Source organism: Thamnophis elegans, chromosome 4 (genome assembly GCF_009769535.1).
Source record: "Thamnophis elegans isolate rThaEle1 chromosome 4, rThaEle1.pri, whole genome shotgun sequence".
NCBI classification, from domain to species: domain Eukaryota; kingdom Metazoa; phylum Chordata; class Lepidosauria; order Squamata; family Colubridae; genus Thamnophis; species Thamnophis elegans.
In genome coordinates this window covers 6,452,347-6,478,115 of record NC_045544.1, presented here as the reverse complement: position 1 = coordinate 6,478,115, position 25,769 = coordinate 6,452,347, and the positions used below count along the sequence as shown (strand labels likewise).

Here is a 25,769-nt window from a genome sequence, read left to right as displayed (position 1 = left end):
AACAGAGAGGTGGGACTGAAGAAGTTATAAAAAGCCTAGCAAGCCCCTCCCTCGGCCCTTCTCTTCTTCTCCACCAACACTGAAGCATGTGATCACCTTTTCTGTTCAGGGCTCAAGCCATGTGGTCCTGTCCACCAATAAACCATCTTTCCAAGCAGCCTCCATGTCTCCAGTTTAGTCCCACCTCTCTGTTTCCTGTTCCTGTGTAAGAAATGTATTCTGATTGGTTGTCAGTCTCCCATGGTGCCATGCAGGGGGCTACTCTCTAGGCTGTGATGAGTTCTCAGATCCCTTGTGGTCAGTCGAGTAATATCCCTTCCCCCTACAGCTGCAGTGAGGAGAAGTCTTTATTATGTAAAGTGGGCTAGCCTGGCCATCTTAATGGCCCATTAGCTGGGGATGGGCAGAAAGCTACAGGCAACTATTCTGTCTTTTAAAACGTGTTTCTTTCTTTTCTCATCCAGAGAAATATTCTGCTTTTTCAATATTTCCTAGGATATTTCATTTTTCTGGGAGAGGGCTGGATTAAAACTTCTGGGAGAGGGCTGGATGATAACTGGATGATATCTTTGGCTTGGAGTGTGTTGGTGTGGGACGAGGGGGGTCAGAACACATATGTGTATTACACACACACACACACACACAAACAGACACACACACACACAAAGCCAAACCATATTTGCTGTAGGAAGAGATTCACTTGATTAACATCACAAGTAGCTTCAAATCATTAAGTGTCCGGGAGGTTCCGCAGCCTAAAACGACCATCAGTTTCCTTTAGTAAACTCCTCGGGGCTTTTGAGCTGGTCAACTTGCAAAGTCCACCGAAATCGGGGAGCTTCCCTCCCCGCCAAACGCTCTTGGAAGGCGGCTCTGAGTTTACGTCCAGGACCAGACGCGGCATCTTGAAGGCATCTTCAAGAGCCGAGGTGGCGCAGTGGTTAGAGTGCTGTACTGCAGGCCACTTCAGCTGACTGCTATCTGCAGTTCAGCGGTTCAAATCTCACCGGCTCAAGGTTGACTCAGCCTTCCATCCTTCCGAGGTGGGTAAAATGAGGACCTGGGTTGTTGGGGGCAATATGCTGACTCTGTAAACCGCTTAGAGAGGGCTGAAAGCCCCATGAAGCGGTATATAAGTCTAACTGCTATTGCTATCTATCTATCTATCTATCTATCTATCTCTATATCTCTGTCTGTGTGTGTGTGTGTCTGTCTATCTATCTATCTATCGGATTGTTGGGGGCAATATGCTGACTCTGTAAACCGCTTAGAGAGGGCTGAAAGCCCTATGAAGCGGTATATAAGTCTAACTGCTATTGCTATCTATCTATCTATCTATCTATCTATCTATCTATCTATCTATCTATCTCTATATCTCTGTCTGTCTATCTATCTATCTATCTATCTATCTATCTATCTATCTATCTATCTATCTATCGGATTGTTGGGGGCGATATGCTGACTCTGTAAACCGCTTAGAGAGGCTGAAAGCCCTATGAAGCGGTAGATAAGTCGAACTGCTATTGCTGTTGCTATCTCTCCCTTTGCCTTTTGCCTTCGGGAGGTTCCCGGCGCTTCGTGCCCACCGCAAAGGGAAGCAAAGCCGGCGAGATCCAGCGGGCCTTCCAAGGCGGGAAGCCCTTCCTTCCTTCCTTCCTCCTCCTCCTCCTCCCCCGGACTTCTAACCCGGCCAGGGAGAGAGCCTGGTCCCGCCCCCGCCGAAGCCAGGCGGCGGAGGCGGAGGGCGAGGCCGGCTGGCTGGCTGGCTGCTTGGCGAAGCGCCTCGTCTCCCCATTCGGGAAAGCAGACGCAGCCGAGCAGGGAGCTTTCCCCAGCGAGTCCCGCCGCGGCCCTGACGGCTTTTCCGGCCGTGTGGAGTGAGTTTTTCCCGCGGGGGAGATCGGAGAGCTATGCGCGCCTCCGGGTTGGGGGGTTCCTCGGGCGCCCCTTCTTCCTCCGCGCGCCTTGCAGGAGACCGAGCCGGTTCTGGGATCGGGCGCGCGGGGAGGATCCTCGGGATCCTCCGGGTGGGGTGGGGGAGATGGCAGGACGTGCCGGGATCGGCCTGGGCTACGCGGGGCTCCATGCACAAACACACCCGCACAACACCCACAACGCCCACAAGGGTTTCTGCGCGGTGCTGTGAAGGCTGGACGCGCGGCGAAGATGCTGCGCCCCTGCTGGGAGTTGGGGTTGGGGATCCTTTGGGTGGGAAACTGGCTTCCCTGCACGCTCCCTTTGGCTCGATCCCAGCGGCAGATTTCTCTCCGGCTTTGATCCCCAGCAGAGGAGCTCCTCTGGCTCGCCGATCCAGCAACTCCTCTTTCGGGATCGTTACGTTTGGTGTAAAGAGGACCTTAGTTGGGGCGTTTCTTAGACTTAACATCCCGTCCTTTCCGAGCGGGGGATACCCAGAGGGAACCCCTTTCCTCCCCCCCCCCATAGAAGAAGAAAACCCTGGTCCAAACCCCCCCCCCCGCCCAGTTTCTGGGACTGGGGGGCTGGCCTTGATTATTATTATCATTATCATCATCATCATCATCATCATCATCATCATCATCATTATTATACAATTGTATCACAGCGGCCAGTTGTTTCGCCAGATTTGGCATTGCCAAATCCGGCGAAACAACTGGCCGCTGTGATACAATTATATTTTTTTTAAGTTTTTATTTACATAACTGTTATTAATAATATGTATTTATAACAATTTTTCCCTACTGTTGACAATATACTTGAAGATTGCTTTTTTATCATCCCATAGATCCATCTTATCTTACAACGGTCCTACTTCTTCTTCCCTCCCTCCCTCTTTCCTTCCCTCGTTTCTTCTCTCCTTCCTTTCCCCCTTCCTTTCCTCCTTCCTTCCCCCCTTCCTTCTCTCCTACATTCCCTCCTTTCTTCCCTCCTTTCTTCCCTCCTTGCTTCCCTCCCTCCTTCCCTCCCTCCTTCCTACCCCCTTTCTTCTCTTTCTTCTCTCCTTCCTTCCTTCCTCCTCTCCTTTCCCTTCTCTCCTTCCCCTTCCTCCCCTTTACCCTTCCCCTCTTCTTCCCATTCCTCCCCTCTTTCCTACTCTTACATTCCCTCCCATTCTTCCTCTGCCTTTCCCTTTCTCATCATCATCATCATCATCATCATCATTATTATACAATTGTATCATTGCCAAATCCAGCAAAACAAATGGCCGCTGTGATACAATTATATTATTAATATAATATAATAATATTAATATAATATAATATAATATAATATAATATAATATAATATAATATAATATAATATAATATAATTATATTAATAATATAATTGTATCAAAATTATATTATTAATATAATTATATAATATATATTATATTATATATAATATATACTATATATATTTTATATAATATAATACATATAATATAATATATATTATATAATATATATATTTCAATTCCGTCACATGCAGTGATTTTGCCCCTTTTTATGGATACAGTGGCGCATTTTTCCATGCCAAACTGCATTGAAATATCGGTACTGAATACTCGGACTGTGTTTGTCAATGATTGGATTTCTATTTCTGACTTTCCATAGAGTTTCAAATCATCCATATATAGTAAATGCGAAATTGTTTCAGCTTCTTTGGCTGTTTGGTAGCCTAATTTCATTTTTTTTAAGATTACTGATAGTGGGATCATTGCGGTGATGAAGAGAAGAGGTGAAAGTGAATCACCCTGGAAAATTCCTCACTTGATATTAACCATTCCGTAGATCTCATTCCCTACTGCCAACTCAGTTCTCCATTGTTTCATTGCCTTTTCAGTAAAGGATGTAATATTTTTGCTAATGCCGGTTGTTTCTAACCATTTTATGATCCAACTATGTGGCAGTGAGTCAAATGCCTTTTTGTAATCAATCCAGACCATATTCAAGTTCGTTTTTCTGTTCTTACAATTTTCTAATATCATTTTATCAATTAGGAGCTGATCTTTTGTGCCCCTGCTCCTTCTTTTGTTGCCTTTTTGCTCTACCGGCAAGATGTTGTTTGTTTCCAAATAATCCATCATATTATCTGCAATAATGCCTGTGAGTAATTTGAAGGTTGTTGGCAAGCGTGTTATTGGTCTGTAGTTTTCAGGTGTTGTTCCTTTAGTTGCATCTTTCTGAATCAAGTATGTTTTTCCAGTTGTCAACCATTCATCAATTTGGCCCTTTTGTAAAATTTCATTCAGTTGCCTGGCCAATATTGCATGTAAACTGGTCAGATATTTGAGCCAGAAACCACGTAATTGGTCCTTTCCAGGTGATGTCCATTTCTTTACCTTTTTTACTCGATTTTTGACCATCTCAGTTGTTATTTCTAATACTTGCATTTGTTTGTTGCCAATGCTTTTCTCAAAGTCATGTATCCACTTTGCTTCCTTATTGTAGTCCTTTTCCCACAATTCTTTCCAGAATTCAACTGTGGCCTGCTTTTCTGGTTTTTCACTTTTGGTGTCACCATTCACATTAAGACTTTGATAAAAACGCCGTTGGTCTGATCGACATTCTTGAATTTGTTTATATTGGATGATTCGTGCCTCATATCTTTCAATTTTTCTAGCTTTTGCTGTTATCTGCTGTTTTACAATGTCTACAGCTTCATTGATGTTTCTTGTATCCAATCTATATCTTCTGATTAGCCGATCTATGGTTTTGTTGTTTTTAAGCCATTGCTCATGCATGTTCTTTAAATTACTAGCTTCTGCCCTTAATTTTTTGACTAATCCGGCAAAACAACTGGCTGCTGTGATACAATTCTGTTTTTGCGATTATTATTATACAATTGTATCACAGCGGCCAGTTGTTTCGCCGGATTTGGCATTGGTTACTAGTCGGGCCCCACCCAGGGGCCTAGGACGTCGTAACGTATTTTCGTAATATGCGTGCAGATCCAAGCAGTGCGGCTTTTTGCATTTGACTGATGGTGATTTTGTCAATTTTTAACTGTTTTAAATGTAATTCCAGTGCCTTTGGAATAGCACCCAGTGTGCCAATTACCACTGGAATTATCACTGCTGGTTTGTGCCATAGTCGTTGAATTTCGATTTTTAAGTCCTGGTATCTTGCGATTTTTTCATGTTCCTTCTTGGCGACCCTGCTATCACCTGGTATTGCGATGTCTATGATTGTGACCTTATTTTTCTCAACCAGTGTGATGTCTGGTGTATTATGCGCCAGTATTTTGTCGGTTTGTATACGGAAATCCCACAAGATCTTGACCATCTGATTTTCGGTGACTTTTTCAGGCTGATGTTCCCACCAGTTTGTTGCTGTTTTAATATTATAATTTTTGCACAAATTCCAATGGATCATTTGTGCTACTGAATTGTGCTGCAATTTATAATCAGTCTGCGCGATTTTTTTACAGCAGCTGAGTATGTGATCAACAGTTTCATCAGCTTCTTTGCAAAGTCTGCATTTGGCATCATCAGAGGATTTTTCGATTTTGGCCTTAATGGCATTTGTGCGGATAGCTTGTTCTTGCGCAGCCAGGATTAGTGACTCTGTTTCTTTCTTTAATGTACCTGTTGTTAACCATAACCAAGTTTGTTCACTGTCCACTTTATCTTTTATTTTTTTCCAGAAATTGGCCATGCAGTGCTTTGTTCTGCCAACTCTCCATTCTTGATTTTATTATTTTTATTATATCTGTACTTTTTGTGATCTCCTTTCTGGTTATTCACCAATATCCCTCTGCTATGTTTTTTAATTAAGCTCGAGGTTTTTTTTATTTTATGCATTGCTGAAATGCTTGATTGGGGGGGAAAATCATTTAGTAGATATGTAAGTTTACATTTTTTTTATAGTAAAGGATCTGAACCTTTCCCTGTTTTGTGGTGTTGAAATGTGCTCGATTTGCGGTTATGGTGCCTGTTTGATCAAGACATCTGCTGGAAAAGATTGATGTATGATGAGAGACATGTGTATCTTTGATGTGATAGGGAATGTTTTCTTTTAGGTTCAGAAGTATGATTTACTACACGCAGAGCAGCATATAAGGGTTTATGTGGAGATTTAGAGGCAAACCGAAATGTACAGAATGGTTCACCATTTATTTTCTGTGATTGCTGGTGGTGAAATATATTTTTTTCCTATAGTTCTGTACCATAAGTGTTGTGTAATCATTGCTACAATAAAGGGGTTTCTTGGTGGAGGATGCCATGGTGTAGCCATTTATACTGTACTCCATATATTCTACTACACCGTTACCGAGATAGAACTAATTCGTCCAGTGTTTCTCAGGTACAAATTCAGTGCAAATAAAACTTATAAGACTTTTTGGAAATCTGCTGAAACTTGAAAAATATATTTTGCTTGGTGGATTCCATATCTCAGTAGGGTTACATTTTTCAGATGGAACTGTGGGTTCTCCAGGATTCCTAGCTCTTGCTGGAAGGGCAAGAGGGTTCCACCACAAAACCGCAGTAGAATAAAGCGCGCTCGACGGAAGCGCGTACGTGACATCATCACAGCGCGATGAAAACATCGCGCTGTGAGCGGTAAATTTAAAATTAAAGCGAAAACCTTACCCTAACCCCCCCAAACCTAACCCTAAACCTAACTGTAATGTATTACAATACCTAACCCTTAACCTAACGCTAAACCTAACACTAACCCTTAACCTCACCCTAAACCTAACCATAACGCTTAACGTAACCCTAAACCTAACCCTTACCTTTATGTGAATCGGCTTGCTTTAATTTTATTTTAATTTTAATTTAATTTATTTTTAATTTTTTTCGTCACGCTGCTGATGACGTCACGTAAGCGCTTTAATCGGGCGCGCTTTAGTCTACCGCGGTGGTTTTGACGGGTCACGGGGCAAGAGGTAGCTGTGCCAAGACACTTCGGCATAAATCCATTTTGTGCAATAATTGCACCTTTTCTTGGTCATGATCATTCTTGCCTTAAGTCTCCTCTCACTTGAATTACTGTAATATGCTGAGATGGACCAGTCTTTAATTTAATTGATTGGATTTGGGTGCCACCTGATTCTAGAATGAGTCAGGGCAGTTCAGAATATAACAGAGAGAATAAAATGCAATATAAAACCAAGAAAAATGGAATAAGACAGAGTTAGGAAAGGTAAATCCATCAACATTACACATTTATTTTTATTTCTATCTACCTACCTACCTATCTCAAAAGAGGCTCCATCCATCGGAGCCATATGCCTGCGAGCACAGCTTTTTAAGACCTTTCAGAATTGTATCAGGATGGGACCCATTGGGATCTCAGCAGAAGCTTCATTCAGAGAGTAGGCACCGATGGAGGATGCTCCTCTTGAATCCCAAGGAATAACTCTTCAACTGAAGGGATCTGAAATATGCCAACCCTACTGGTTCATATCACAAAAGAGGGCATGAAAGATCAGATCCACACATGAAGGTTCAATGAAATGGATTGATTGCTACTCTTGCCTACGCATACAGATCTTCTCAACTAATGGTTACCACCTTCTTGGAGTCAGACAAGGGTCAAGGGAATTCAAAGGAGGATTGGACTTAGTTCACTGGGGGCTATGTAGGGATTCTAGGCTGATTTCCTCTTTTAACTCCACTCCCGGGTTCTCTCCCTACTCCTCCAGCCAGTTAGACACCATGGGTGATAAACTGTCCCTCAAATAACCAGACCCTATGTAATGTAAGGCTTTTATAGGTCATAATTAGCACCTTGAAGCACCTCAAAGCAAACTGGAAGTTGCAGAGCAAAGGTGTCATGTAGGCATAGTGAGACATGCATATCATTGCCCATGCCACTGCATTCTGAACCAGCTGAAGCTTCCAAATAGTCTTCAAGGGCACTCTCACTTAAGAGACCTTGCAAAAGTCAAGTTGTATGGTGACTAGGGCATTAGTCACTGTGATTAGCTTCTGTTTTAGGAAAGAATGAAGCTAATGCGCCAAAGACCACAGGAAAGCTAACAGAATGATTGAGAATGCCGTTGCGTGAGAGATAACAGATGCATCTCAGTACATCTATATCAGAGGTCTTCAAAGTTGGCAACTTTAAGACTTGTGGACTTCAATTCCCAGAATTCTCCAGCCAGCATAACTGGTTAGAGAATTCTGGAAGTTGAAGTCCACAAGACTTAAAGTTGCCTAGTTTGGGGACCCCTAATCTATATGATACTTCTGATGCGTGAACTGTGCTGGTTAGTGGATTCAAGATGCTGATTGTCATCTACAGCAAAACCTCACATGGATTTGGATCTGGTTATCTATAGCAGGGGTCTCCAACCTTAGCAACTTGACGACCTCTGGACTTCAACTCAAAAAATTCTGGGAGTTGAAGTCCACAGGTCATCAAGTTGCCAAGGTTGGTGAGCCCTGATCTATAGGACCACCTTGAATGTATCTGTTGGTCCTATAAGATCTAAAGGGGATCCCTTCAGTTAAACCATTCCATCTTGGGTTGTCCTTGAATATTGTTCTCTTTTATAACTGTTTGACCTTATTCTTATGCTCCGTTTCAGAAAGGCATTAAAGCTTGATTTCGGAATGGGTGATGGAACACGGTATTTCATGGTTTTGCTTTAATGATTGATTAGGATGGCTGAAATTGCTTGTTGGGTATTTTCCCATAGCCTTGTTTCATGTTATATTTTTGCATTCTGCTTTCATTGAACTTTTAGTGTAAGTCAACTTTAGTCTTTCCAATTTGACAGTTCATTTGTGGGGAAGGAAGGAAGGAAGGAAGGAAGGAATATGTGGCAACGTTTTTTTAGTAACTACCACATGTTACTGTACAACCCATTTCTTTTGCATTATACAGGTAGACCTTGCTTAATGATGATAAATGGAACTCAAATAGCCATGCATTATAAGTGTCATATGACTTACTGCTTAGCAACGGCTCAGTTACCATTATTAAGTGTGGAGTGCATAGTTTGTAAAGAGAGGCGTTTGTGTAATTGCAACTTCTGAATTCCTGCCAGTTTCCCATTGACTTTGCTTGTTGGAGGCCAGCAGGGAAGGCTGCAAATCAAAATCACTTAGTATTTAGTATTTAATAAATTTATAGGCCACCCAATCCCGAAGGATTCCGGGCGGCTTACAGAAAATAAATGTTAAAAAATAAAGAATTTAAAAACAGAGGAAAAACAGATTAAAAACCACATCATTCACCCGGTCGGGGCTGGACCTCAGTCTTGAGGTCAACAGCCCCAGGCCTGCCGGAATAGCCAGGTTTTGATAGCCTTTCGGAAGGCCATGAGAGTAGGTAGGGTCCGGATCTCTGGGGGTAGTTCATTCCATAGGGTCGGAGCGGCTACAGAGAAGGCCCTCCCCCGGGGAGCCGCCAGCCGACCTTGTCTGGTTGACGGCACCTGGAGAAGGCCCACCCTGTGTGATCTTATCGGCCGTTGGGAGGTATGCGGCAGAACACGGTCTCGCAGATATCCGGGTCCTAGGCCATGTAGGGCTTTAAAGGTAATAACCAGCACCTTGAATCGCGTTCGGAGACCGATGGGAAGCCAGTGCAGCTCGCGGAGGATAGGTGTTATGTGGGTGTATCTTGGTACACCCAGTATCGCTCGCGCGGCTGCATTCTGGACTAGTTGTAGTCTCCGAACACTTTTCAGGGGCAGCCCCATGTAGAGCGTGATTGCGGGATGCCGCTATGGTCAAAACTTCAAGGCCAGTTGAAACTATCACTAGTTCAAACGCTGTAGCTGAATGAATGGCCAATAAGCAAGGACCATCTGTATGGTTCCACCACAAAACCGCGCTCGACTAAACTGCGTCGCTGACATCATCAACAGGGCGACAGCAGCGCGGAGACAGAAGCACGCTGTAAACCCTAAACCTAAAATTAACCCCTAAACCTAACCCCCCTAAACCTAATCCTAAACCTAACCCTAAACCTAACCCTTAACCTAAACCTAACCCTAACCCTTAACCTAACCCTTAACCTAACCCTAAACCTAACCCTAACCCTTACCTTAAGTTGAATCGGCTTGCTTTCAAAGTGCTATTTAAAGCGCCCTTCTTTCTCCGCGCTGGCTGTTGTCGCCCTGTTGATGACGTCAGCGACGCGGTTTAATCGGGCGCAGTTTAGTCGAGCGCGGTTTTGACGGGTCACGCCTCTGTATACCAATCTTTCAAATTTTTGATATGATGGAAACTTTCTATAAGGAAGGGGTTAACAACATTTTGATTGCTTCACCTACTCATTAAATATAAAGGGGAAGTGCTGTTGAAGATTTATTAGCAAGGTTTACTAAGGCAAACCATTGGTAGAGCTTTCTTAATGAGTAGGAGGGAGAAATACCGTAGCATAAAAGAATCTTTTCCAGAACAGGGGGAAAAAATGGGTCGTATGAGAAGGAGCTATTTTCCAGTTGCTGCAATGATACAGAAGCGCACACTTGATTCATGGGATTAAAGGTGAAGAATGCTACAAAGGGCAGGGAAGGGAAAAAAGACTACAAATCATAGTGAATGGAATGAGGATAAATCCGTAGAGAGAAGAAAGCCAGTGTGGACAGACATCTGAAGTAATCCTAGATGTATTTTTTTAAAAAGGGGGGGGAGGGAACCACCATTATAGAACTTGGGAGTGCCTGGAAAATGTTTAAACTTTGGCAGGCACTGTGATCATTTGTAAAATGCAAGCATGAAATGCAAAAATGATACGGGTAGCCCTTGACTTACAGCCATTTATTTAGCCGAGGTGGCACAGTGGTTAGTCAGCTGCAGTACTGCAGGCCACTTCAGCTGACTGCTATCTGCAGTTCGGCGGTTCAAATCTCACCGGCTCAAGGTTGACTCAGCCTTCCATCCTTCCGAGGTGGTTGAAATGAGGACCCAGACTGTGGGGGCAATATATGCTGACTCTGTAAACCGCTTAGAGAGGGTTGAAAGCCCTATGAAGCGGCATATAAGTCTAACTGCTAACTGCTATTAGTGATTGTCCACAATTTTAACGGCAATGAAAAAAGGTGACCTATGATCAGTTCTTACACTTAGGACCCTTGCGGTTTCCCCAGGGTCACGTGATCAGAATTAGAGCACTTGGCAACTGGCATGTATTTCTGAGAGTTGGGGTGCGCGAGGGCTTCTGTGATCACCATTTGCAAACTCTTAGCTGGCTTCGGAGAAACAAAAGCAACGAGGGAGCCAGATCCACTTAAGAACTGCAGGATTGACTTAATAATTGTGGCAAAAAGATCATAACATGAGATGCCACTCACCTTAACTGCCTTAGCAACAGAAATTTTGGACTCAGTTGTGGTTGTTAAGTCCAGGACTGCCTATAATTGTGGTGTCTTGCTGAGTCCATTAAAATTCTATTTTGCTTCAGTTCTTTAACTCATTTTTTTCCTGCAGTACTGTTACACTGTTTAAAAGAAAATGCATACATAGATTGATAGATCTATAAGGTGGAGAATAGCAATAGCAATAGCAGTTAGACTTATATACCGCTTCATAGGGCTTTCAGCCCTCTCTAAGCGGTTTACAGAGTCATCATATCGCCCCCAACAACAATCCGGGTCCTCATTTTACCCACCTCGGAAGGATGGAAGGCTGAGTCAACCTTGAGCCGGTGAGATTTGAACCGCCGAACTGCAGAACTGCAGTCAGCTGAAGTAGCCTGCAATGCTGCATTTAACCACTGCGACAACATTTATGTAATAACGCTTGTTTGCAAGACTATCTAAAACAAAGTTTCTAGCAGGCTTCTCTCCTTGCAATGTAATTTGTTGTTGTTACCATTTATATTGGAATTGTAATGGTGGGAAGGTCATTTTGATGCAATACGCTGACAGTAGTGCGTTATCCTGCCCTTATGCCTGTTAAAATTGGCCTTCAGCGTATCAGTACAGCATACCCAGTATATGCTCCTCCTCATTGGCAATAGTCCATTTCGGATACTCAGTATAGTGTTGGAAGAAAAATCCATCTGGTTCATTTCCAAGCCGGGAGAAAGGCACTGGAGACAAAATGGAGGCTGGGCGCTGTTTGGAAAAAGGGTCCATTTATTGGTGAAGCAGAACCACCAAACACGTGTGATTCTGGGTAGCTGACCACATGGAGTTGAGACTGAGCAGTTTTTATACCTTCTCTTGGGCTTTGAACTGGAGCTTCCTGTTTCGCTGCAAGAATATGTATTCTATTGGATGTTATCAGACTCGCACAATGCCATGTATAATTCCTAGGAGTTTGTCTGAGCTAAGTTTGGTTGAAGTTTGGGCTGATGCAACGAAGGGGCTTGTTGGGCAATTCCTCTTATAGGTGAGGATTAACCATGCCTTTGTTCAGATCTGGCTGTTTGGAATTTGCTGATGAATAGAGCTATCTTTCTCTTTAACTCTTAAGCGCTGACATCTGCTGTGGGCTATTAAGAAAGGTGAGAGCTCTTAAGAATGGGTCTGCTTCCTGCCTCTAAAAAAACCATGCTTTTCCATTTCTCATCCAGGAAATATAATATTCTGCTTGTTTAATATTTTCTAAAATATTTCATTCTTCTAGAAGGGGGCGGGTGCCAACTTTTTACAATAGACTGTTGATATATTTACCTTTCCCCAATTCAGGAAAATATAGAGAGTTTTGACCAGTGGTGGGTTTCAAAAATTGTTCGAACCTACTCTGTGGGTGTGGCCTCCTTTGTGGGAGTGGCTTGACACCCCATGTGACCGGAGGGGAGTGGCTTGCTGCCCATGGGACTGGATATGAAGATGCCGACGACACTTGTCAGAACCACCTTAAATGACCTCACAGACAGCACTGGCATGCATAAGAATATGATGTCAACTTGTTTTTTAAAAGGCAACTTTGGTTTGCATTAAAACAACTTCAACACACGCAATATTCTGATTGCACCACAAACGCAGTAGTCATCCTTACCTTTCACAGAGGCCCTGAGTTTTATAAATATGAGCATGATAGTGTAGAATAATCATATCCAAGGACCAGTGGTGGGTTTCAAAGAATTTTGGAACCTCTTCTGTAGGTGTGGCCTGCTTTCCGGGTCCACTGGTGGAACCTCTTCTAACCGGTTCGGTAGATTTGACGAACTGGTTCTACCGAATAGGTGCGAACTGGTAGGAACCCACTTCTGGTTTTGACTCTGTGGCATCCTTGGTACTCTGTGATCTTGGTTGTTTTCTTGCAGAAATTTTATTACCAAATTAAGGAACAACATCAGTGCTCTTTGATTCTTTTCCTATCTGTAACTTACCTGCATATGCCTGCTCCATATAACACCATTGTATCCCTAGTCCATAATTAGAAAGAGTAAATATTGCTCCTAAAATATATACAAGTATGTGTGTGTGTATGTGCATGCACACACACACACACAAACACACACACACTTATGTAATAAGGCATTCTGTCTTATTTTACCAGCACTAATTCTGCAACTTTATTTTAAAAGAACACTTTAAAGCTAGGCTGGTTTACGAAATACTTTCTATAAACATCTTAGTAATATAAAAATAAATTGATACCTAGTAAGACGGTGACATATATTTGTGAGCATCATCTAATAATTTTAAATTAACATTAGTTTTGTTTCTCTGGGATTTATCTAAGTTTATCTATGATTTGTCTAAGTTATTGCATAATGTATGCCAGCAGCAAAGAATTGAGACAAATGTACAGTTCACTGACAAATGCGCAATAGACAAAACCGCAACAACAAAATTGCTAATTGATTTTCGACAATAGCACGCCTACAAATGCACGACGACAAAATTGCGCATACGTATGCTATGACCCTAACCCTAACAATTTTTCGATTTTATTGTCATCGCGCTTTTGTCGGCGCAATTTTGACATCGCGAATTTGTGGGCGCAATTTTGACGTCGCGGTTTTGTCTATCGTGCATTTGTTGGGTCACGCAAATGTACATACTACATTAACACTGTCATGAAATGCATTCTATATATGAAAATCCTGGGGGGGAGGCGGGGGAGTCCCACTAAAGTTAAAGTGTGAATCCATGCATATAGAGATGTGTTGTACTGTGATAACAAAGTGTAGTATGTAAAGATGGTGTGTATATGTGAATGTTGGTAGTAAGTTCTTTGGATTTTATTAATCTAGACACATGCCAAAATTGTGCATAATTATTACAGATATAGCGGTTAACATGGACAAAGTTGGTAATAGTTATATCGGACGTAAGATTAACAGAACAGACGAGAAGACAGTGAAGCAATAGAATGCAATATAATCCATGTTTATTCAATAGCAACACCCATTGGCTTCAACTGAGTTTATTGTAAATATATATACGCAACTGTTTCTTTGCGTTGTTCCTTTCATTCTCCTAACCATGGCATTAACGTGATCTGGTAACTGTTGACTTACTCCCCACCCACCACAGAGATACCTTAATTTAATTGGTTTAGATCAGTGTTTCTCAACCTTGGCGACTTTAAGTCCTGTGGACTTCAACTCCCAGAACCCTGAGTGAATTCTGAGTGTTGAAGTCCATAGGACTTAAAGTCGCTAAGGTCGAGAAACACTGGTTTAGATGTTTCAGTTTAATATTGAAGCTCCCCAGACTTATTGTAAACTCATGAGAGAATATAAAATGTGTATCTTTATTTTTGTAATGAAAAGGAACTGTTATTAACTCTTCCCCCCCCCTTTTTTTTTTCAGGTGGAGAATTCAGAGATCTATACTAAATTGAGAAATAGTTACAACTTTCTGACCGAGCAAAATGCTGGAAGAAGATTTGGAGGTGGCCATCAAAGTGGTGGTTGTTGGAAATGGAGCTGTTGGGAAATCTAGTATGATCCAGAGATACTGCAAAGGAATTTTTACAAAAGACTATAAAAAAACAATTGGAGTTGATTTCTTGGAAAGAGAAATGCAGTGCGTATCTAACAGATGGGAGTATTATTATTTACTCGTTTTAGAACTGAATTCAGTATATTTATAAGGGCTTTTTGCATAAATGTGAACATGAGGCATCTATATTAACTGCATTCTGTAGTCTGTCTGCAGAAGTTCCAGAATTACTAATCTGAATAATAAATGCAACATTGCTATTGTCTGTTAGAAGGAAAAAAGCTATTTTACCAGTAGTGGCAAGGTGGAGTAGCAATATTGTAAATATTGACCAAGAGTTATACACATTTATAACACTGAATGACAGTGATTTGTATAGAACATGACGTGTCCAATATAAATAAATGGAATTTCAAAAGAAAATGTCTAATTTATTTCAGTCCACAGAGTAGTTTTATTTTCTCTCAAAGCAGAGGGAAAGAAAAGGACATGGTCTAATTAGATATGGTTAAATACGTTTCAATTTTGAAGTTAAGCTCCAAGTAATTTGCCTCCAAACTCACTCCTACTAGTATACCGTATTTTTCGGAGCATAAGACGCACCAGAGTATAAGACGCACCAAGGTTTTGAGGAGGCAATTTTTTTAAAAAAGTAGGTAGGTAGAGAGAGAGGGAGAGAGAGAGAAATACAGAAAGAGAGAAATCTTGTTTCTTTCCTCCAACCACCTGTACCATTTATCCCATATCTGGTAGAATTCTGATTCTTCTTTTCCCTGGATTTCTTTAGTTAGTTTGTCCATTTCGGCACAATCCATAACCTTTCTTATTATTTCATGTTCGCTTGGAATTAATTTGTTTTTCCATTTCTGGGCAAAGGCAATCCTTGCCGCCGTAATTATATGTAGTATTAAATACTGGATTTCTTTTTTATATTTCGCAGATATTATTCCTAATTAAAAAAAACTTCAGGTTTCCATTCTATTTTGCAACTGATAGTGTCATTTTTAAGTTTGTTCCCCAAAATTTTTCCCATTTGTCTAATTCAATATTATAGCCAAAGTTCTGCGCCCATTTTATCATTTGTTCTTTCACAATTTCCTCTTCCATTTTATACTTCAGGATAAATTTATATATTCTCCCTATCATCTTTCTATCCGAGCTTTGAATAATTTTATCCAATTCGTGTGGTTCTGTTTCGATGTCATATAATTTAGTATCATTATTGCATTTAGTTTTGATTTGGAGGTAAGTTAGCCAGTCAACTTTCATGTTCTGTTCTGCCAATTCTTCAATTGTTTTTAAATTTCCCTGTCTATCAATTAAATCTCTGTATCTTAGCATTTTGTTCAAATCTATAAAATTTGGATGGGTCGTCCTTTCTGTCGGTGATAGCCAATTCGGGATTTTCACATAGTGGCTTTTTTTTATTTTGAGCCATTTTTGCAATAACGCCCTTCTAATTAAATGATTTTGAAAGTATTTGTGCGTTTTATTTTTATCATCCCATAGGAATGTATGCCAGCCTGCTTGCAAATCATGTCCTTCTAAGGTCAAAATTCTTTTATTCTTTAGGATTACTTAAAGCCGTTTTGCTAAGTACTTTTTTCAGATTACAAGTTCCTTGTTTTTTTAATATGCTTATTGATAAGAATATATTATATTTTTAGAGTCAATGATGAAGATGTCCGGTTAATGCTTTGGGATACAGCAGGTCAAGAAGAATTTGATGCAATTACTAAAGCTTATTATAGAGGTAAGAAAAAAAGGTTCCACCACAAATCCGCGAAGCCCTTCTGCGCGGAGACATAAGCGCAAAGACTAATTTGCACCGTTCTAAGCGCTAGGGAAAAACGCGACCCTACCGCGATGACATAATCGCGGAGGGCAAAATCACGCATTCCCAAGCACTCAGTACCTAAACCTAACCCTAAACCTAACGCTAAACCTAAACCTAACTCTAAACCTAACCCTAACGCTAAATCTAACCCTAATCCTAACCCTAAACCTAACCCTAAAACAAACCCCTAAACCTAATCCTAACGCTTACCTTAATTGAAGTCGGCTTTCTGCCGCGGCGCCGTTTTAAAGCACCCTTCTGTTGCCGCGCTGTTGTCGCGGCGGTGATGACGTGCGGTGATGACGTCGCAGCTTTATCGCCGCGATTTTATCGCCGCGATTTTGACCAGCGCGATATTGTCGTGCCACGAGAAAAAAAAAAGTCTTAATGTAAAGACTTCTGGCTTGTGGTGAATTTAAATTGTAGTAGCACACTTTTTAAATAATCATCATCATAACAGGCCCACGTAATTTCATTTCTAGTTCTTATACCAGAGAGACCTGGATGACTCTTCCACTAGAAGGAGGCTCTAAGGGGACATTCACCCACTAAATCCAACAAGTTCCAAGACTTTTCTAGTAATAAATAGACAACAAACATTGTTCCTTTCCTGAGTTCAGAGCAGTGGTGGATTGCAGGAAGTACGCCTCGTACAGTTGTATCGGAGGCTGCTTGGAGCTCCGGGTATCATTCCGGTACGGTGCTCTGCAGGGCCCACCCGCCCGCCCGCGCTCCTTACCTCTCTTTAAACTCTTGGGCGCTTCCTCACACGGTGCCTACAGTAATTGCCCTTCCCACTAAATTAGAGATCAGGAATATATTGACATACCCTTCAAGTGTGGTTTTGCAGAAGGGATTATAACTCTACAAAGAGTCTGAACTAAGGTGTAGGAAATTGGGATATAGTAAGTGCACAGGCCTCTTACTGATCAGAGTACAAGAGAAGCTGCTCAGAATACAATTGGAATGCTTCAGAGTATCGGGTGATCTTTCATTCTGTTGGGCAGCTGGATCAAATGTAATGGATGGCCGACTCATATAATACTAAGCACTAAGGTTTTATTGTTCATCTTGAAGTATCTGTCTCCTGGAAGGGGTTCCTTATATCGAAGTGGTAGTATAAACAAATTAAGGATTGATCCTGAGAACCAGGATTGATTGATAAATTGATTGATATATTTATATTTCATGTTTGTAGACTCATCTCCCTCAGCATAGGGAGTTTTATAAAGCGAGTGGCCTTTATTTATTTATTCATTTATTCATTCATTCATTCATTCATCTATCTGTAAAACTAATTTTTTTAATGCTCTTTTTATTGCTTAGGCCAGGTAAGAGCAAACTTTTAGTGGCTGGAGCTCCCATCAAAGCAGGGATTATATTGGGGGTTCCACAAATCTACCGTGCCATTTAGAACCGGTTCCAGCTCCCTCCTCCCGCCCGTCCGCACCACGCTTGCCCCGCCTGCCACTCACTGATTGGCTAGCTTACCAATCGCCCCACTTGCCTCTAAGAGTCCTATCTAAACCTTAATGTCTTAAAGCTGTCAAGTTTGAACATCCCTGGTTTTTTTTTTAAAGGGTTAGGGGTGCAAGGGTCTTGTAACTTGACAGCTTTAAGACGTATGCTTCAAATGCCAGAGTTTCTGAGCCAACATTTTGGTTGCTAAGCAAGAGCGCTGTTAAGTGAGTTTCACCACATTTTACAAGTTGGCCACGCCCACCCAGTCACATGACTGCCAAGCCACTCCCACTCAGTCACATAGCTGGCAAGCCACTCCCACAAACCTACAGAAGAGGTTCTAAAAATTTTTGAAACCCACCACTGCATCAAAGCAATTGAATTTATTGGCCACAATGATTGGGATAGTGATAGAAACAAAATTGGGACATCTAACATGATTTCCATACCTTCCCCCCATTTTTTGGAGGGGGGGACACCAGTTTTCCTTTTCCATTTCTTTCTTTTTTATTTAACTGTGAGTTATTTTGTTATGGCTATTTTATATTTGTGAATTTACTGCCCCAAGATAGTCAGGAACTACACTGCAGCTGTAGATACAGAGGATTTGCAAAAGAAGGGGGAGCAGTCAACTTTATATAAATGTGTCTTAAGTTGTACAATAATTTGCTCGCCCGCACATTCCCGTAGGGTGGGCATGCTCCAGGTTTCTCTCTTTAATCTTTGCCAACCCAAGGGACTTAGGAAGCATGCCCTTTCAAGAGTTGCCCTTGTGCTCTTGAAAGATTTCCCTCCCCTCAACAAGATTTGACAGCCCCCCAACTCTGTTGGGGTTTAGAAAGACCTGGCTTTTTCCCCAAGGCATCCCCCAGGCACTCAGGTCCAATCGAGGGGAGCCCCCACTTGGTTGATGTTGTTATTGTGTTGAATTGACATTTTGTATTTCAAATTTATTGGTATATGTTAAATTTTTAGGTTATGTTGTTCTTTTGGTTATTTTTCTGTTGGATACTGATCACTGGACACTTTTTTGAGTCATCTTGCCTTATCAGTTCCATAAATCAATACATTTATCCAACATGTTTACCTGGTTTATTTATTATTTGTCCATTTTATTGGGAAACTTTTCACCGAGCATTACATTTCTTCCTCTTATTATTGTTTTAGGAGCCCAGGCTTGTGTGCTTGTGTTTTCAACCGTTGATAGGGAATCTTTTGAAGCAATCCCTACCTGGAGAGAGAAAGTTGTATCTGAAGTCGGAGACATTCCCACAGTTCTTGTTCAGAATAAGATTGACCTCCTGGATTATTCTTGTATAAAAAAGTAGGTGCTTTCATTAAATTCTAATAAACAAATCTTTTCAGAGTACTTGGTAAATTTAAAAAAGACGTTCACCTCGATACTTCTATGAACAAACTACATTCTAGAGAACAGGCAGCATTGCTAGGCTGCAAATAATGTTTTAAAATAAATCTGGGTAAAGATAAAAGTTCATATTAAGAAGAGACATATAAGTGCCTTGTAGAAAGGGAGAGTGTGAAGCCCATCTGTGAGTCTGATCTATCTCAATAAGCATCTAAATGAACACTTTGCTTTATTTTAATTGCTACATACAGTAGAACTTGAGAGTAAGAGATAACTCAGTTTCCCCTTAGGAAGATTTTTCTATAGCAATGATGGTGAATCTTTTAGACATCCAGCGCACAAACTGCATATGCGTGTTCAGCCCGAACTGAAAGGTGCGAATGTGCAGGGCATGTGCAAATGCATGAATGTATGGACATGCTCACGCGCATGCCTGGGACATGCACAAATGCACAATAGAGGCCTGAAGATCAGCTGCCCGACGGGAGGCAGGTCATCCCAACGCTGGCAGTGCGGCAAGAGGTAAGATCTTTTTCTTTTGAGAGCTTCTGTTTCGTTGTTTGCAGCAAAACAGAAGCTCGCGAAAGAAATGTCGCCGAGATCTGGCCTGGGGTGACGGCATGCGTGCCGTCACCCCAGGCCAGAGGGCTTTGTGGGCCACCTCTGGCACGCGTGCCATAGGTTCGCCATCGCGGTTCTATAGGATCAAAAGACGGGAGGTCTTAATGAACGAATACAAAGAAAGTGGAGAGTTTTTTTATTAAAAAAAAAACAAGGTTCTGGGAAGGGAATCATTTTTGGGTGGAAGAAAACTGGAGGAGGTATGCAGTTTGGTGGGTTATGATGTAGATAAGGTTTGAATTATTGAAGAGTGATTGTTCTTCTAAAGAGTAGCATTGGCTGATGTACCGCAGATGAACTGGGGGAAAATGCTCTGTGGAAGAGTTGCTGAATCAAGAAGGACCTGCCTAGGTAACCGGTGGTGGGTTTCAAAAATTGTTCGAATCTACTCTGTGGGTGTGGCCTCCTTTGTGGGAGTGGCTTGCTGCCCATGTGACCGGATGGGAGTGGCTTGCCACCCATGTGACCGGATATGAAGATGCCGACGACACTTGTGAGAACCACCTTAAATTACCTCACACACAGCAGTGGCATGCATAAGAATATGATGTCAACTTGTTTTTGAAAAGGCATCTTTGGTTTGCGTTAAAACAAGTTCAACACGCGCAATGTTCGGATTGCACCACAAACGCAGGAGTCGTCCTGACCTTTCACAGAGGCACTGAGGTTTTTTTATTCATTTGCAACCCTCCCCACCCTTCCCAAGACCTTACTTACCGTAAGTTAACAGCCAAACAAAACAGGTGATCTACTTGTAAATATAATTCTTGCCAAGAAAGACTGCAAGAACCAAAAGTAAACACTATGGGAGGCCTTAATGAAAGAATACAAAGGAAAGACATCAAAAGACATCTTGCATTCCAATCGTATGAACTCACAAAAGTCCTCCCTGCACTTTTCTGTATCGGTTTTTTTTTCATGATATGAACAAAACTGATCGGTATTTCTTGAGTGTGGGTCTGGCACTCTCAGGAAATAGTTTGGCTCAAACGTTGCAAAAATCAGAGAATTTCGTTTCAAATGCAGTATTTTAAGAACAGTGCAATAGAGGGATGTTGTATGGCTTGCTTTTTGCAAAAGCAAAATGTACGACTTTATTGTAAGTCCGTTTTTTCTTAAGTCCTTGTGTTTTCTCACAAGTGAAGAGTCCGCTTTTTTATCAACACTCATTCATTTGTGTAGCCAGGAATTTATATACATATACATATACATATACATATACATATACATATACATATACATATACATATACATATACATATACATATACATATACATATACATATACATATACATATACATATACATATACATATACATATATATATATATATATATATATATATATATATATATATATATATAATGGAAGCAGTTAGCTTCCTCCCATAATTGGGGCTTACCAGGGGTTGTAAAAATCTAATAGATACCTTTCACCCTGGCTTCGCTGATAACGGATAAGAGCCTGTGGCCTAATGGCTAAGATGTCTGCCTAGTATGCCATATAGCCCAGGTTCAAATCCCAGTAAGGGTATGGCTAGCTGATGAGAGCTAAATAGCTTGAAATAGATCTATACTAGTCTCCCTTTATTTATTTATCAGCACAAATAAAACACACACACACACACACACACACACACACACATATATATATATATATATGAATATCAATGGATGCTTTATTTTATGTAGTTCATATTTATTTATTTACCACATACTTTTACTGCTCAATGAGAAGGTTTTTGAGCAGGTTTTGATTGGGTCATCAATTTAAAATGACAAAAAAATGAATGTTTACACCAAATACTGTGATCTCCTATCGTTCTTTTTCTTGATAATTTTCAGCAGGCAACATTTTAAAGCAATGTTAATATTTTCTCCCATCTTTTTACTAAGAGGATCTTTTATTTTAACTGCCCTTTTAAATCTACTTCAGTGAAGATTATCAAGTCAGTTCAGTTTGCATTAATGCATTATATTTTACTGAAAAATAATTGATGTCTAAAACAAGGCTTTCCTTTCCGATCTAACAGTGAGGAAGCAGAGGCACTCGCAAAAAAACTAAAATTAAGATTTTATCGGGCATCTGTAAAGGAAGACTTAAATGTAACAGAAGGTAAGATAGACTTTTTAATATTTTGGTTAGGTTAGTTTTCTTTTTTCAAGCGCTGCACTAGCATAATTCCAGGTTCTCGTTGAAGGAAGTACTTGACTCTAGAATCCGATTTTCTAAGTTCAGGTAACTTCTTTTAAATGGACGAACTTTGAGATAGTTTAGTCTTTGTTGATAGTCTGAAGGGCTGCAATCTTGAGATACATTATTGTTCTGACCCCTCCTCCATCCAGGAACGAAAGCCGAGACAAGCTTAACTAGAATGTACTTTAATAGCAAGAAGCCAAAATCTCGCTGGCTGGAAGCCAAGCAAACAAACAGATAAGGACATTGGCAGCAATTCAGACAAACCTTGGCAGTAATCCAGCCTGCCAAGTTAGTTACATTCTCTTTAGTCAATGCGTTGACTTCTGCAATAGGGGCGTGTCACAAGCAGTCTTTTTTATAGGCTGGAGAGGAGCCTAATAACCACCAGCTGAGTGCAATTACCTCCTGTAAGTGCGTAATTGTTCCTGACGCCGAGTAGCTCTTTGATGGCGTGCATCCAGGAACAACTCACTGCTGGCTTCTGGATCACTCTCCCTTGTCTCCTCCCCACTGATCCAAGGCTCAGGCGCCACCTGGTGGCCAACCAGTCTCTCTGCGTCCTGCTCGGAGTCGGAACCCTGTCCAGGGTCCTCCACATCCTCCAGAGCCGACTCATAGGGCCCCTCACTGTCAGAGTCTGGTGGCAGCTCCAACGGCTCCTGCTGGGCCACAACACATTATTATTATTTAATTGTAGATCAGCCAGATGTTTAGACTGTATATGATTTTTTTATCCACCTGTTGCTTACTTCTCAAGGACTCTGGATAGGTATTATTATTATTATTATTATTATTATTATTATTATTATTATTATTATCCTACGTATTAATATATGTATGTATTTATGTATATCAATCAGTTCAAAGCTGTGAACATACCTAATACTCCTATCTTCTATTTTTCCCACAACAATCTTGTGAGGTGGGTTGGGCTAAGAGAATGATTGGTTCAAAATTTGGCTAAAGAAATAAAAATTATAGTTCTATGACAACTAGATTTCATTGGGTACTCCTTATAGCCTCTGTGCAATTGCATATGGATGTAGGATTTGGGTTATAATCCAATTCAAGTTTTATATGTTCCTTCACTATATATGCAGGTACAAACGTTTTGTGTGTTTGTGTGTCTTCAAGTCAGTCTCGGCTTCTGGCAGGTGCCTGGACGATTCCCTGCAGTTTTCTTGGCAGCATTTTTGGAAATGATTTGCCATTGCCTTCTTCATAGGGCTGAGCGAAGGTGACTGGCTCAAAGTGAGCAGCTGGCTTGGTGCCTAAGGCGGGACTTGAACTCACAGTCTCTGGTTTCTAGCCTGGTGGCTTAACTGCTACACCAAACTTGTTCTTAGCCACAGAACAAAATGAAAAAAATATTTGAAAATATAAAATATTCTACTTTCCATTAAAGAATGCCCTTCCGGGGATGGAATGGCAGTTCCAAATTCTTGACCTGGAAATGCTGTCTCAAGCCACCTCCAAATCATTGTAATTTGCTTTCAGAAACTGCCCAGTTGCTCCCGGAATGGTATGTTCTAGAGAGGGAACAAAATGTCCTGGAATCATCAACTTTGTACTTCCATAGATAATTTTTTTTTGAGATTGAATTATAGATGAACAATTGGTTTATGACAAGCTGAACTTAAATTCTAAAGCTGAAGAAAAAGCTTAATTCCTGGGGAACTATTTTCAGTTTTTCTCGACTGGGTAAGACTGGCAGGGGCCGAGAGTGATTTCTCCAAAATATTTGGAGAACTGAAGTTTGCAACCCGGAAATAAGATTATTATAATGAATGAAACAATGTTCTATTCAAAACGCGGGTTTTGCCCCTGAATAATTAATATTCTATGAACAATATAATTACTAACAGTATTCATCACAAAGATTTTTCTGCCTTGAATTTAACAGCTTGTGTGTTTAACAACCTGTGTGTGTGTTTGTTTATTCCTTACTAGCCTATATAAGGAAGATTGTTGTTGCCAATTTTAACATTTAAATAACTTTCAGTTTGTAAGGAAACTGTAGGCTTTACAAATAAAAAAATACATATTTTCCAAAGGCCTTGATATTTTTTATGCTACAGTTTTTAGATATTTGGCTGAGAAGTACCTTCAAAAATTTAAGCAACGAGTAATGGAAGATCCAGAAGTTGTACATACAAGTAGTAACAGAATTGGTATGTATACAGTTGTGTGCTGCAAAGCAGAAAATATTGTGCTATTTTACTTTTTTAAAACTAGTCTTTGGCCACGCACTATCAAAACCACCTAATAATTTAACAAATTAAAGGTATCCATTTTCAGTCCAGCTTAGCTTAACTTTCCATCGTTATTGTCAAAATTTAGAATGAAATTTTAGAATTTCTACCAATGGCAAAAATACTGACGAAGAGGTTAAAAACAGCTTGCTATGTCTTTGAAAGGCACCTGATAAAAATAGTGTTATGAACTGTCTCTTCTGCAGATATAATGAACCTCATGTATGTCGTCTCACCATAAAGCATTTCTTACTTTGATTTTTAAAATATAAAACTAAGGCTTATTGAGGCTTCCAGCTCTGCTTTTAGTTGTACACTTACAGATCTGATACAGTTAAAAAGATTGCCAGTTGCCATACGTACAACTCTCTCTTGTGCTCTAATTTGATATAGGTGTTTTCAATACGGCAGGGGGAAGTCATTCTGGCCAGAATTCCAACTTGCTTAACGGAGGTGACGTCATCAACCTTAGGCCGAATAAACAGAGGACCAAGAAAAACCGAAGCCCTTTCAGCAGCTGCAACATACTCTAGAACTCATGTTCTGACCAAATTGTTTAACTGAAGTCCTTAAGGAACACAACTGGCTGTAGAAGTGTTTTTATCAGTGTTTTATAAGCAGAGTTGCACATAATGGACCTACACCGATAGGGAATACTGCTGTTTAAATGAATGACTCGTAATGGCAGATAGTGAGATCCCAAGGGGGTCCGAAATAATACCATTGACCGTGCATTCATTTGACATTCAGTAAGACAACTTTCTAGCTGAAAGGAATGATGGAACTAATATATACAGTAGGTTTCATTTTAAGCAAAATTTGAGCTGAAATGCTTAAAATATCTCGTTCGTAAAATAGTTTTTTCTACTTGTTAGATCCTGTGGCTCAGAGGCAGAGCCTTAATAATGAAGCAAAAATTAAACATTTTTTTTTAAACAGTCCAGTATATATTTTTGGCAACGTTGGTGGTGCAATATGTGTACGACTTAACAAAACTTAAACTGCAGTGTGTATCTGCAGAAACATCTTCAAAGATTCAGGTAGCTAAACACAAATTAGGTCTAAGTCGAAAGTTCTGGCAACAAAACAAGTAGTTTAACAACTTCAAACATTTTCTTTTCTAATGGTACTGGCACATTTTAATGTTCTCTACACTGTGGGCCTTAACTTTTTTTTATTGTGTTGTGCCAAAAATGTAATGTTTATGCTGCTATGTTTTTATTTTCGTCAGTTATTATCAAACACACTATGTTCTAAATTATA

At 40.7% G+C, this 25,769-nt stretch overlaps 1 protein-coding gene across 2 annotated transcripts; it reads left to right on the top strand.

Moving 5' to 3' along the window:
* Positions 1–1,687: 1,687 nt before the first annotated feature.
* RAB23 (RAB23, member RAS oncogene family) lies at positions 1,688–25,769 on the top strand. Of its 2 annotated transcripts, none has more exons than XM_032216972.1 (7): positions 1,688–1,877; positions 14,638–14,853; positions 16,437–16,522; positions 19,235–19,391; positions 22,088–22,170; positions 24,333–24,425; positions 24,918–25,769. In XM_032216972.1, exons 2-7 carry the CDS (start codon positions 14,699–14,701, stop codon positions 25,037–25,039), a joined length of 696 nt encoding a protein of 231 aa, XP_032072863.1. In that variant the 5' UTR covers positions 1,688–1,877; positions 14,638–14,698; the 3' UTR covers positions 25,040–25,769. The 2 variants fall into 2 exon arrangements, with proteins under 2 accessions (XP_032072863.1, XP_032072862.1); XM_032216971.1 differs by having other exon boundaries at positions 1,689–1,877; positions 24,900–25,769.